Here is a 14,860-nt window from a genome sequence, read left to right on the forward strand (position 1 = left end):
TTCTTTATGTGTTTTGAATACTAACCCTTTATCAGATATGTCATTTGCAATTATCTTCTCCCATTCCATAGGTTGCCTTTGCCTTTTAGTTTTGTTGATTGTTTCAAAATGTATTTGTTTCTTGCTTGCTTGCTTTTTTTGTTGGCAAACCAGATAATGAGAAATAGAGATATGTTTGGGGGCATCAGATGAAGTTAGAAATGATGATAAAGAGAAATTTCTAAAGTGATTCATTTGTTCATTCATTTATTTGTTATATTTCATTTAATTGATTGTATATTAGGTATAGTGCAAGGTATGGAACACCAAGATGAAAATAGCCCTGGCTATGTTTCCAGGAAGCTTATGATCTGGTTAGTGAGATAAGCAGTATTTATTAAGGAGACAGTTAAATGGACCATGTGATAGTCCTTTCAGAGCAGCGTATGGGTGGTGCAGATTTCCAGAGCTCTGGTTGTTCAGAAGAATGGGAGATCCCTGACTTCTAAGCAGAGCCACAGATCAGAAGGAACTGAGCCTTGAATGGGACCTAAATAGACAGCAACAGTTCACAAGGAAAGACCTGATGCTAACATGATAAAAGCAAAATAAAGCAGAGTTACATCAATTTTATATTTCATTCTCTTATCAAAACATAATTTACTTGCCTCTAAACTTAAAGCTAAAAGATTTTTGTTGGGTTGTTGTGGGGTTTTTGTTGTGGGGTTTTTTTGGGGGGGTGGGGGCTGTTATATATTTATTTATTTATTTTATATATATTTTATGTATACATTTTTTTAACCAGAGCACTCAATTTTATCCTCACAAAATGTAAAAATAATCTGGTACTATAATGATAGTTTGTTATACCCTATTCTCTAGAGAATTCAGGGTTTCCAGTTGTGTGCCATCATAGCATTTTGGCTGCGCTCACATTCTTGTGTCTGTCCATACCCTCCCATTGGGCTAGCTGTACCCTCACTGGCCATCTGTACTCATCTCCCCTAAGGCTGGATGGACTGTCTTTTGGAACCAACCACGGCTTTTGCTTAGGCATTTTAGCTTACTGACAGTTCACTCCTTTCTAGGGAATCACTATCCATGGCTAGACCAGTGGAGAGGTATCTGCAGAACGGGAGTCAATTCATAGTGCCTGAAGCATGGGTTGCACAAGGACGAATTAATCTAGAAATAGCTAAGTAAGTGGGTGGGAACCAGCTCATCGAGGACCACACAGAGGAGTTTAGATTTATCTCATCACTGCTAGGGAGGCCTTAAAGAATTTTAACTAGTGAGTGATAATACCAGAAATTGAAAATAATAGTGTGTATATCTGTATATTAGAAAGATTACTCTGGTACAGTATGGAGAATGGATGGAATTAGGGCAAAGCCAGTTGGACAGTCTTAAGGTATTTGAAGTACCAGCTTGGTAGAAGGAGGGGATGAGTTTCAAAGACTGGGGGGGGGGGGGGAGGGGCAAGGGGAGGAGGGGGTAGAATCAGCATGGCTGGTTATCAGCTGCATGTTAAAGAGAGACAAGGAGTCAGAATCAAGACTTCTTGTGTAACAGAGTAGTGACGGTTCTTTTCCCTGAGATTGAGAATACAAGAGAAACTGATTTTTCAGGCATAAATAGTGAGGTTTGTGGAGACTGAGGTGTCTGTGGGCCATCCATCAGACAATCAGATACATAGATGTAGAGCTCAGGAGAAAGATCTGGTCTAGAAAGAAGGGTGTGGATACCCTGGTACATCGGTGAAGTTGCAGATACTGATAAATCAGAACAAAAGAGGGTCAGTGGTGCTGCCATATAGAACATTAATAGTTAAAGGACATTAAAAAAAAAAAAAAAAAAGAGGATCCTCTGATGGAGACTCAGGGGAAGCAACCAAAGAATTTAGATGGTGTCGACCATTGAGATCAGAGGTAAAGGGCTTTAAGAATCTGATTTAGCAGTAAACAATATATGGACTGAAAGTCATCCTTGAACTTTGGTAGTTGTGGCAGCTTGTTCATGTCATGAAGGGAAGGAAGCAGAGGATGAAGATGGGGGGGAACAGTGAACTGATGGGGCCATCCTGGTTGACCAACTCTGTTTTCACTGCCCCTCTTTTAACATGGCACTCAGATTTGAACAAGATACTAAGTAGCATACATTGAGACAAGTGTTCTGAGTATGTCCTTATGTTAGCATAACTTCACATTATAGTGTGATTTTAGATGACCTGAAGACAGCTTTGATCCATATTCAAGTGTCATCAGTTAAACCCCTAGATATTTTTTTATGACCAGTTAAGTCTCTCCATAGGGAGGGAAGGAGAGAGAGACTGTTTAAATAACTTCTTAAATAGTCTAACATTTTTAAAGTATATTTTTTATTTGTCATAAGTCCTGTGTGATATATGTAAAAATTTCAAAATGCTGCTTTTCAATAACGTTTTTAAGTATATCAACCTGGCAAATTCCATCATCTTTTTAGAAGGCACATAGCATATAAAATACATGAAATTAGCATTCTTTACTACCTGCTCAGCATAAATTGTTACCTGCCTTAGGCATGTAATAATTTGCAAGGCTGAACAGTATAATGAATTCCTCTTCCAAAGTGGTATTTCTTCCCTGATCTATGAGTACACAAAGGCATACATAATTCTGTTATTTTACCTCCATGAAACTTTAAAAGTAACTTTTATACCTGAGAAGCAGCACAGATGTTGGATTTGAGCCTGTAGGACAGGGCATTGTATATGGTCTCTCTCCCTTTATAAATGACTATTTCACACAGCTATAATTTCACTATCGTTCTATTTCATGCAGTATCCTGAACAACAAAATCAAACAGTATATAGGACTAAAGTAACTTCAGAACCCCAGGTTTACTATAATAATAAAATATTTGACTTCACTTGAGTCTATCCTTAATACATTACACTTTGACACTGTTAGTAGTTTGATCTCTGGCCTCAGAATCTATGCACAGCTTATGTCAAACGTAGTGGGTGTTGGGTCCATTCAAATGTGAGCGGCAGAATATGACCCTTGTACTCCAGCTAGAATCACCATATTTCATTAAGTCAATATGCCACAGATTGTTAGATGCACCATCATTATGTGCATTACTAAAAAAGAAAAACAAAAACTTCGGTCAATTAAATTGACAGTGCTTCCGAGTTGTTAAATGTAGGGGGAAATGTGCATCTTAGAATCAATCAAACATGGTACGTATGGACAGGTAAGCAAAAAAATGGCTTAAGGCACATAGTATATGATTAAAATCCCAATTGTAGTATTTACCATCCTTCCTGTCTACAACATTTCACATACACAAAATAAATATTCTGGGGTATTTATTGAGATAAAACTTCCAAGAATATTCCTGAATTCGAGTTCCCTGAGACTTGGCAAAATTTGTACGTGAAGATACTCTTCATAGAATTGTTTATATCTCTTTTTAGCTATCCAGTAAATGTAAATTGATGTAATTTTGGACATAATTTGGTAATATTTCTTAAAGCCTTAACAAGATTTTATCTTTGACCCTTTGGCCTGTGGCTGAGGAAGTAATGCTGAATGTAGAAAACCATTATGCATATAAACATTCAGGGCAGCATTACTTATTCTAGTAAAAATCAGTAATACCATAAGTTATCTAATAATAGAAAATGATCACAACCATTAAAGTCATATTTGTGAAGAGTTTGCAAAATAAAATAAATGTTTATATGCAAAGAATGAGTGGCAGGCACAGACGTAAAGTATGCAACCATTAAATAATGTGGAAAATGTTTGGGAAAAAGCTGGAAAGAAATATACCGAGCTACCAACAGTTGGTTGATTGGGTAATAAGGTATGAATTTAAATACATATATTTTTTACTTTTTGCATTTTCCAAATATACTGTAATAGCATGTACTAAAATTAAAAACACAAGGTAATTTTAAAGAGATTCCCAGGATTTGGTTCTTGATAGCTCTAGCTTTGACAGTTCCTGTACCGATTTTCTCACTCCTTTTGAACTAGTTCTGCTTTTATCCAAAGGATTTAAGTCCCTGATGATTCCATCTTGCCATATGTTTCATATCCTTCTCCAGCCATCAGGCTTCCATATTTCCTTCCCAGAACTCACAGTTCTGTTCAGTAAAATGTATATGCCAGAGTCTCACCCAGTCAAAGGTAATTCTTACCCACTGTCTGCCAGGGGATAATGGTAGTTAATAGTCAACTCAGTAGGGATTTGGACACTCCGTCAATTCTGGCTCAGGACTTCAAGATGGTCACTTCCTTTATAGATTGGGATGGAATGGTGTGTTTTTTGGATATATTCAGCTTGAACGTATGAAGGACATGAGGTCTGGGGAAATGAGAATACTTTATAGAGAGTTTTTGGGTAGTCCAAGCTCAGTAACCAAAACAAGTGGTGAGAATAAGCATACAACCTGCCTGGTGAAGAATCCAAGGACAGTTTCTACGCCTTGGGGTGCTTCCTCCCTGGTAGGCCTTTGGTCCCACGTGCCCCTGAGAGAGCAATGTTATCACTAACTAGTCTCCTTAGCTTTTCTTGCTCGTTGGCTGGTATGAGTAGCTGATGATCCACCTCCTTTTTCCTTGCTTCTGCCCTGTTCATGATCCTTGGGTACATTCTGAACGTTGTTTCTGCCATCATCTGGGCTCTTCTATGGTAGTTATCACTAATAGTGTCATTTCACTGAAAATACCTATATTCCTCAGTGTTCCCAAGATTTCCATGATACCATTACGGAGAAAATAGTTGAGTTTCAGGGTGGCCCTAAGCACTGCCAGAGAGCACTGCACCCCAAAGCTCATGGCACTCAGCTGTAGCAAACTTCAGAAACAGTCTGTGTGATCAAGGCAAAAGGAGGAGCTGCCCAGGGAAGATGTGCAGAAATGGACTGTTTCACGCTAAGCTAGCTGTCTGCCTGCTTCCACCTTCTGCCGCTGGGGCTGCCAGAGTTGGAAGAGTACTTATGTTCATGCTTTCGGGGCTATATGACAACAACCTGCTTCTACCACTGCATATGTATTATTAATAAAAACTTTCCTTTTGAACTTTTAGGTCACCCCCTATGGATATTGCGGCTACAAGTTACCTTGCGTGCCTTCACACACACCTGTAGGCAGAATTACATTTAATGAACATTGGATGAGATAAGAGCTTAAGTGAGAATTTAACAAAATATCCAGAGCAAACAATAGTGCAAGTTGTGTTATAAATGGCAAGCCTGTATTGAAAACTCCTCCTCTGAGGAAAACCGTTATTTTCCCCTGCCATTGAATTTTGTGCTGTTGTGTTGTCCAGCAACAACAAAAGGTATCGTCACTTTGGAGAAACCCTCTGCAGAGACTTGTCTGAAACCATCAGGTCAAGACTATGATTCTGCAGTTAAAACCATCAAAGAGCCCATCACAAGCCTTCCTACTTACAAGACAGTAAAATATATCTGATTCCAAATATTTCAGTAAATAAGACAACTTTCGATATACTTGTGGGCAAAGATATAATGAAAGAACAAATAAGCATAGGTGAAGTGGTCACAAAGGATAGAAGTAATGAGGTTTGTTTTTTTATTTTGTTTTCAAATACCAAGTGTCAGAGACCTTGCTCTAGGAAAAATGATCCTGAGCACTTTTGCAGAATGTAAAGATGTTAGCACTCTTCCTTTAAAGTACATAGTTTATTTACTATAAAAGTGATCACATTTTATCTAACTAACACATCCCTGTTTTAGGAACTAGACACATATTTCCTTCCATCTGTAAACGTAACAATTGTAAGATCTGTACCCACCTTTAATCCATCAATACTTGGCAGCCCACCAGGCCAGGTGTGTTATATTTTACACATATTTTACAAGCTGGTTATAAAGACTTTAAACAAAAGCCAAAAGCTGTAAGTGAACAATTTTCTCCTCAAAAAGCCAAAGTCAGGTTGAAGGGAGAGAGGAAAGGCTGTTCTATGCTCCATGGGCAGAGACTGTGTACCACTCAATGCAAGTCAAGTTCAGCCACTTTGTAATTTATCCTGGTTGTTTTAATGGATACAGAGTTAGAATTATATTATGTTTGTATATGTGTTGGTTTGCTACATCCATACACTCCATACGAAGAAAGCAGTAGTCTGTTCCCTGGGGACGATGCCTTCACAAGTCTGACATTTATCTTCCACCTCGTAAGGCATCCACCTCCATCTTCTAATTGCTGATTTTAATGCGAAGCAAAGGAACTGGCCAGCATTTCGCTGGGCTTTGTTCTCCCATGCCCTGATCCTTGATGTAATTCCAGTTAGCTACATCTGTCTTATGTATATAGAACATGTTCCCATGCATTGATGTGATGACAGTACCTTTGTCCACAGGGCACCTGTAGGGAGACCATGCTTATGTAAAGCTATTCCCTTCCTGCCACACGTACTAAATTGTTGTGCCAGGTAGTGTTTTACTGATGCAGACTCTGGGTATGTTGAAAGTCGTGTGATGCTGATAACTTGGAGTTTGTTTCCTTCCGGTGATGTGTTCTTTATTACGCTTGTCAAGGTCTACACTGCTCAATGAAGGCACCTTTGGGTCTGTACATGAGTTAGTTCTTCCATACTGTCATATGCATGTGCTCCTAGGAAATGAAAATACAAGTATTTTTTTCACTGGAATAAAATATAATTCTATAAATTAAAGCCAGGTCATTGTTCCTTCCATTTCCAAATAATTTTTAGGATAACTATCTGGCTCTGAGACAAGTTCCAAATTTTAGAAACTAGAACAACAACAAAAAAAAAATGGAAAGAATCCATAGTTTTTATCCCAGGCTGTAAAACATAATATATATGTGGTGGTAGATTGGGTTTGGATATAATGGGCCTGACTCCAAAGGGGAGATAATTCCATGAATCATTTTTTTTTTTATGAAATTTGTGAACTCTTTAACCCACTAACCTACTAAGCAGCAGTATTATTTTACCAAAAAAAAAAAAAAAATGAATACCTTAATTCTGAGCCATTCATTTCCTTCTTAACAGTAGGATCTGGCCTATGATGACTCCACAAATTATAGCTAAGAACATCCTAGACTTTGTTGTCTAATGTGTATTTGTGTGCTTGTTCTGCTTTATGCTTGCTTATTAACTTGAAATTACATGTGCAATTTTTGTTATTTTAAGGCACTCAACCAGAATGCTGAACTAAGAAGTCGGTTGAACAGAATACATTCAGAATCTATTATTTGTGATCAGGTTGTCAGTGTAAATATTATTCCTAGCCCTGATGAGGTAAGACTCATTTTTAATAGATGTCAAGTACTTATTTTATGGCATCTAATTCTACTGTATATTTGGGGGTGGGGGGTTCTTTTTTATAGTTCTTACAATGTTAAGAAGATTCTCTGCATAAGTATTTGTGTTGTTGACAGTTCAGTGTTCTTTAGAGTGAGGGATGTCCATAAGCTCAAAATCATTTCTTCTTGGTGATCAGTGTCTATTTTTTATTTATATCTATGTTCATCTGATGCTACTGAATATTTAGTTTGTATATCTACTCCAGCTTGTGAATTTCCTGTGTCTGTCGCAGTCTTCATTTGAAATGTTCATTATCATCAAATGACCCATGAAATGTTGGGGAAAAAACATTTTTAGCTGAGAGGGTGCTAAATGCAAGTTTTCTTAAGGTTTATTTTGAAAGCCTTATCTTAGGAAAGAAATCACCTAACCTTGCTAAAATAATACTAATGATGCTATTGCAGTTACTAAAAGTGATGATGATAATTAATAATTAGTTGCTAACAGAGGTCAAGTGAATGAATGCTTACTCTGCGGTAGGCATTGTGCTAACAACTTAACGTGTGTTATTTCATTTGACACTCCCAATGACCTCTGAGGTGGGTGCTATTATTATTCCATTTTTCAGTAGAATTTTTGAGGTATTACTAAAAGGATAGAAAAACATTCAGTATTTGGGCTAGACTTAGTATATCATTCTGTTTATAACCCTTTATAAAATTATGATTTTATAACCATGAGACTTTATACTTTTCAACAGTAATATTAGAGCCTTATATACAGTAATATATGTAACAAGGTAAGGGTTTTAACTAATGTGAAGGTCATATTTACAGAAGCACATTTTACTAAACATCTATAGGTGCCAGGATTCTATCATCTAATTGCTTGGGATATGCCATCCCAAGACAGCTTCTCTTTTTTTAACGTTTATTTTTGTATTTTGAGAGGGAGAGAGAAAGAGTGAGAGTTAGTGGGGGGAGGAGCAGAGACACATACAGAGAGAATCCCAAGCCAGCTCCATGCTGTCAGCACAGAGCCCAACATGGGACTCGATCTCATGAACTGAGAGATCGTGACCTGAACTGAAACCAAGAGTTGGATGCTTACCCAACTGAGACACCCAGACACCCCAAGACAACTTCTTTTTGACTTAAATTTCCCACCCTATGTCCACTCACCTTCATGCTGATATCACATGATATCTGGTGATACGCTTACTCACCTGCTCAGAATCCAAAATTATTTCCAAAACTTGATCATTCAAAAATTGTTAAATCTTAGTTTGAATCTTAGTCTTAGTTTGAATCTTTCCAACCTGAAATGTGTACTATTTTACACGCACACGCGCGCGCACACACACACACACACACAGTTTGACTTACTGAATAAAAATATAATTTGACATAGGTTTAATACTCTAGTCCTCTTATTTCATTGGTCAAAATCCATGATCAAATTGGAAAATGACTTATATATTCTGTATCAAAAATTAGTTTTATAGATTGTTTTCTTAGCATATCTAGAGGCTTCTACAAATATGTCTTGAGATTTAGTATACTGGTTAGAATATGGCTAGTAACAACAGATCTAAGTATATGAGAATGAACCTGTCTGCACAATCAAATCAGGGTATTGATAGGGGTTCAAGCTGTTAAACTCCACTTAATATCCATTGAGCATAGATCTGAAATCGAGTCACAGTACCAACACCTTTCAACTATGCCTTTCAGATTCTTTAGACATATTAGAAGGAAACCTATGCAATGGTCATTACTGAGTTGCAAGTGAAAATTACTTGAGATCACCACTCTTTTAACATATGGTGTGAATTTCTCTAGAAATCTGGCCTGGCACATGATGGTCTAATTTCAACAAATAGCTTTTCTTTCAAGGGAAAAACAATGACAGCAAGTGCTTCTCTCCTCTGTAGGCTGGTGAACAAATCCATGTCAGTCTCCCCCTGTCGCAGCAGGTAGCCAACGAAAGCCGCCTGTCCATGTCAGAGTCTGTCTCCGAGTTCTTTGATGCCCAGGAGGTGCTGCTCTCTGCAAGTTCGTCAGAGAATGAGGTAAGGTTTTTTGATGTGTCAACTCCAACTGCTTCTGATAATGAGTTTGGGTTAAAGAAAGTAAGACTATGGGACTTTTTTTTTTTTTACATCATAATAAGATTCTCAAATTGTAGGAAAGCCAAAACATGTAAACTACATTGGTTCCCATTTACTTAATACTTTTGGGTGCTAACGTATTACTTACTAAATTGGATGAATAAAAGGAAAGAATCTAGCATTTATTCAGACGCTCCTGTACAATTTGTATTTCGGGGTAAGCAAGTAGTTGATGGCAATTGTTTTTGTAGAAGGAAACTAGTTAAATGTAGAAAGAATGAGAGAATTTGAATATCACCATTTATACACCTGTGTGTGTGCATGCATGTGTGTGCACACACATACACACACACATACATCTTTGCCAGAGACATGAATTTGAGCTTCTTTATTATTATTATTTTAATGTTTAGTTATTATTGAGAGACAGAGCATGAGCAGGGGAGGGGCAGAGAAAGAGGGAGACACAGAATCCAAAGCAGGCTCCAGGCTCTGAGCTGTCAGCACAGAGCCTGACACGGGGCTCAAACTCACAAACTGCGAGATCATGACCTGAGCTGAAGTCGGACGCTTAACTGACTGAGCCATCCAGACATCCCAGATTTGAGCTTCTTTAGAAGGAGAATGTCTAACATGAAAAGATGCTCAATATCGCTCATCATCAGGGCAAGACAAATCAAAACCACATTGAGATACCACCTCACACTAAATTTAACAACTCAGACAACAACAGATGTTGGCGAGGATGTGGAGAAATGGGAACCCTCTTGCACTGTTGGTAGGAATGCAAACTGGTGCAGCCACTCTGGAAAACAGTGTGGAGATTCCTCAAAAAATTAAAAATAGAATTACCTTATGACCCAGCAATTGCACTACTAGGAATTTATCCAAAGGATACAAGAGTGCTGATTCATAGAGGTACATGTACCCCAATGTTTATGGCAGCACTACAACAATAGCCCAGTTATGGAAAGAGTCCACATGTCCATCAACTGATGAATGGATAAAGATGTGGTTTATATATACAATGGAATACTACTTGGCAATGAGAAAGAATAAAATCTTGCCATTTGCAACAACATGGATGGAACTGGAGGGTATTATGCTAAGTTAAATAAGTCAGAGCAAGACAGATATCATATATTTTTATTCATATGTGGAACTTGAGAAACTTAACAGAAGACCATGGGAGAAGGGAAAGGGAAAAAAAATAGTTTCAAACAGAGAGGGAGGCAAACCATAAGAGACTCTTAAGTACAGAGAACAAACTGAGGGTTAATGGGGGGTGAGCAGGAGGGAGGGAAAAATGGGTGGGCTTTGAGGAGGGTACTTGGTTGAGAGGAACACTGAGTGTTGCATGTAAGTGATGAATCATGGGAATCTACCCTTAAAGCCAAGAGCACACTGTATACACTATTTGTTAGCTAACTTGATAATAAGTTATATTTTAAAAAGAAGGATAGGGGCGCTTGGGTGGCTCAGTCGGTTAAGCATGCGACTTCAGCTTAGGTCATGATCTCACTGTCTGTGAATTCAAGCCCCACATCGGGCTCTGTGCTGACAGCTCAGAGCCTGGAGCCTGTTTCAGATTCTGTGACTCCCTCTCTCTCTGCCCCTCCCCCACTCATGCTCTGTCTCTCTCTGTCTCGCAAAAATGAATAAATGTAAAAAAAAATTTTTTAAAAAAAGAAGAAGGATAATGTCTAGAATATATAGTTGGGTAATTATGGGTTTTGGAGGTTACCACTGGCTAACATAAAAAATTTTTTGTTGTTTTGTTTTTTACTGAGGTATAATTTACATACAGCCTTATTTAGTTTCAGGTGTACAACATAAGAATCGATTTTTGTATGTACTGCAAAATGCTCACCCCAGTCCGTCTAGTTAACATCTGTCACCGTGCATACTTACAGAATTTTTTTTTCTTGTGATGAGAACTTGTAAAATCCACTCTCTTAGCAACAATCAGATATGCAGCACAGTGTTATTAACTATAGTTGACATGCTGTACGTTACATCCCCAGGACTTACTTATTTTATAATTGGAAGTTTGTACCCATAAAGGTTTTTTGGATTGTTCTTCATGCTCCTAAGTCTTGGAAACAGAGTTTTCCTTAATCATGTTGCAGAAATTGATCCTTTAACTGAAATTTAGAAATTTAGTTAAGCATACTTTGAATTTTCTTTTTTTTCTTTTTGTCTCTCTTTCTTTTGTCTTTCTTTTCCTTCCTTCCTTCCTTCCTTCCTTCCTTCCTTCCTTCCTTCCTTCCTTCCTTCCTTCCTTCCTTCTTTCCTTCCTTCCTTCCTTCCTTCCTTCCTTCCTTCCTTCCTTCCTTCCTTCCTTCCTTTGAATCTTTCTTTCGGCATGGGAGAAGCAGCCAAAGTTCTTTCCCACACAGTTGATTAAAACTTTTGTCATTTGAGGTTGCAGATTTGGTACTGCATTTTTACAAAAAGGAAGTGAAATAGTTGCTAAATAACAAATAGTTGATAAATGTTATTTCCATATGCATAGAAAATAGATTGGAAGGAAACATCCTGACAATTAGTTGTAGTTGTTTTTGGATGTTTGAAATTATGAGCAATTTTAGAAACAAAAATAAGTGGAGAAGAGAAAGAAATAATGAACACATCTCACTTTTATAGTGGGGGAGAGGTAAAATAGAATTCTTGTTTCGGGTACTGAATTTGTTACCACACCAAGCCATGCACCTGCCTCTCAGATTGCTAGTCATATGTTAACAGATTCACAGGGACTCCCATGTACAAGCCAGAGTACTAGTTTAATTATTTGTAATGATAATTGATCAGATGCTATCAGATGGGCAGAATAATCATGCTTGCTGATTTATATCTCTTTCCCTAAGGCCAGCCCACATGGGAAGCCTAACTCTAGTCAGCACATTGCTTGGTGAGCAAGGAACCGGAGCAGGAAAAGTGATTTGAAGGAACCAAAGGCTGGGAGGGCTGCAATGTAATAGCCTCCCGCACAGCTTTGTCTCGGTTATCGGGCTACTCTGCCACATGGACGGGGTATATGCGCATCTCCACACCCCCCAGGGACCACCATGCTGGAGGCATGCTACCAGCATTTTCTTTTCTGAGTCTCTCTTTTCTGACCTCCCGTTGCTGACCACCCTTCATCCGTCATCAGTCAGGTTACAGTCAAACTTGGCTCCATGTTATCTGAGCTTTGACCCATCATCCGATGACTTTGAAGCTTATCCCTCTGTAAGCAACCTAATTTCCCTATTTTCAAGTTCTTGGAGGCACACTGACTGGGTGCCCAAGTGCCACTTGTCACAGACACTGACAATACAGAAATGAAGAGGACGTGAAGCAGGTTATTTATGTCACAAGCCAAAGCAGCATGGTGGTACCGGCTCTGGGGGAAGAGTGAACCTAGTGGCAGAGGGAAGGATGGGGGCACACGGAGATGATGCATTTACTTTGAGGCATTATGTATTTATCAGACCTCTCAGTGGAGTTATCTGGCCAGCATTTGGGTATTCAAATCTAAAGCTAAAAGAGAGGGGTGCCTGTGTGAGTCAGTTAAGCATCCAACTTTTGATTTTGGCTCAGGTCATGATCTCACGGTTCATGAGTTTGAGCCCTGCATTGGGCTCCGTGCTAAGCATGGAGCCTGCTTGGGATTCTCTGTCCCTTTCCCTCTGCCCCTCCCCTGCTCTCAGATGCATTTGTTCTCTCTCTCTTTCTCTCTCTCTCTCTCTCTCTCTCTTTCTCTCTCTCTCTTTCTCTCTCTCTCTTTCTCGTTGTCTCTGTCTCAAAAACATTGAAAAAACAAAAATAAATAAATAAATAAAGCTCAGAGAGAGAACAGGTCTGAAGAGAGAGCAAGAGTCAACTCAGGATCCACATAACCAGCTGCCTGTGAGACATTGTCACCTGGGTGTGCCACACAACCTCTCAGCATGTCCAAAAATGGAGTAATCAACAAACCCCTTACACACACACATATCCCAAGTGGGGAGAATCCTGCCCGTACTTCTCATATTGCTTATCTAAGTGCTCTTCTACCCAAGTGTTCACATCAAATACCTGGGTATTGGCCTTCACCCCATCTGCCCTACTAGGACTCACCACATTGATTTCCTCCTTGGCTCTGTAACATCTGTCACCTAAATACTACCAAATCCATACATTTTCCTACAGCTTCACTGCCACTACTCCGATTCAACCCTCCATCATCTCCCCACTGGATTACCTGATCAATCCCCATTACTGCTTTTCCTGCCTTCTTTCTTGCCCCTCTAATCCATTTTCCACTGGACAGCATGATTAATCTTTCAGAAATGGAAATCTGGTCATGTCCCTATTCTCCAGGGTCCTTAACATAACTATCTAAACTCCTTAGTTATCACACAAAGACTTTATAATCTGCTCTCTCTTCTCAGCTGCAGCCTTTTGTAATTTCTATTCTTCTGGGGCCTTTCAGGGGCCAAATATTTGCTAACTGAATGAAGGAATGCTTATAGCACTTTAACACATGATTAATCTGAGAAACATCTGGGCATTAGCTGTCTTACATTAACATTTTCCATGAGTGGGAAAAAAATCTGCTTTGTGTGATATCTACCAATGCACTTCATTTAACGAATGTTCAGCTCCTTAAAAATATGCTCTTCTTGCTCCCAGAATGATCAACGTCCTTTCCTCTACTATTGTTTCCACAATACTATATGCCTGGTCACGTATAGAAAAAAATATATATATACTTCCTGAATTCTTTTGAATCCCTAAGCTCTTAAAGAGAAATATTTGTCCCCAGGACTTCTTGACCATTGGGAAGAAAATGAATGTATATTGATTGTTTTATTATAATACTGCAGAGCCTTAACTTTATATACAAGATAATGTACATGGACCACAGCCAGACTGCCCAGCCTTAGCTATTCCTCACACATATGAGAATGTAGGTCTTACTCAGGGCCCACTGTCATTGTAGAATTGTTTTACATTCTACATGGACCATTCATTCTAGAAGGAAATGGGTATTGGACCATTTTTATCATGGATTAGCTTGGGAGGGATTAGAAATTCAAGAGAAATGGGCTGTTTATAGCTTTTTGTAGGATAAACATGAATGTTATCTTAACAAATGTTCAAACAGTACATAAGCATGCAACACGAATTTGGCTTAAGAAGGCATTTGTCTCCTCTAACATAATTAGGTGTGATTAGCTTTTTAAAGAGAAATCATGTGGAAGACTTTGATTTACTCTTTTTTTTTTTCTATCAAGCTTAGGAAGGTGGCTTTCATGTGCCATGATGATTTAACCATCAGCTCTTTTACAGTCAATAAGAACTGGAAACCAGTTGCAGTGGGAAAATGTGAATCAGGAAAATACTTTTAATTTGCCATCTTTATAGACTTGCTCAGTGTGCAAAGCAAAACCATCATTCTTCATTTATATATACAGTAGTTCTATCATTGTTCTCCATAGATATATTAATCCTCCTCAA

General features: G+C 38.5%; 1 protein-coding gene across 19 annotated transcripts in view; it reads left to right on the forward strand.

Annotated features, from left to right (window-relative positions):
* Positions 1-14,860, forward strand: part of OSBPL6 (oxysterol binding protein like 6) — a 214,517-nt gene that overhangs the window by 181,740 nt on the left and 17,917 nt on the right. For 12 of the 19 annotated variants that reach the window (XM_023259488.2, XM_023259490.2, XM_023259489.2 and 9 more), the window contains 2 exons: positions 7,153-7,260; positions 9,200-9,337. In XM_023259488.2, the coding sequence (XP_023115256.1) occupies positions 7,153-7,260; positions 9,200-9,337 (246 nt within the window). The remainder of the gene's footprint in view (positions 1-7,152; positions 7,261-9,199; positions 9,338-14,860) is intronic. The other 7 variants (XM_045034006.1, XM_045034008.1, XM_045034007.1 and 4 more) reach the window with 4 other exon arrangements.

This window comes from Felis catus, chromosome C1, assembly GCF_018350175.1.
Source record: "Felis catus isolate Fca126 chromosome C1, F.catus_Fca126_mat1.0, whole genome shotgun sequence".
Taxonomy (NCBI): Eukaryota; Metazoa; Chordata; class Mammalia; order Carnivora; family Felidae; genus Felis; species Felis catus.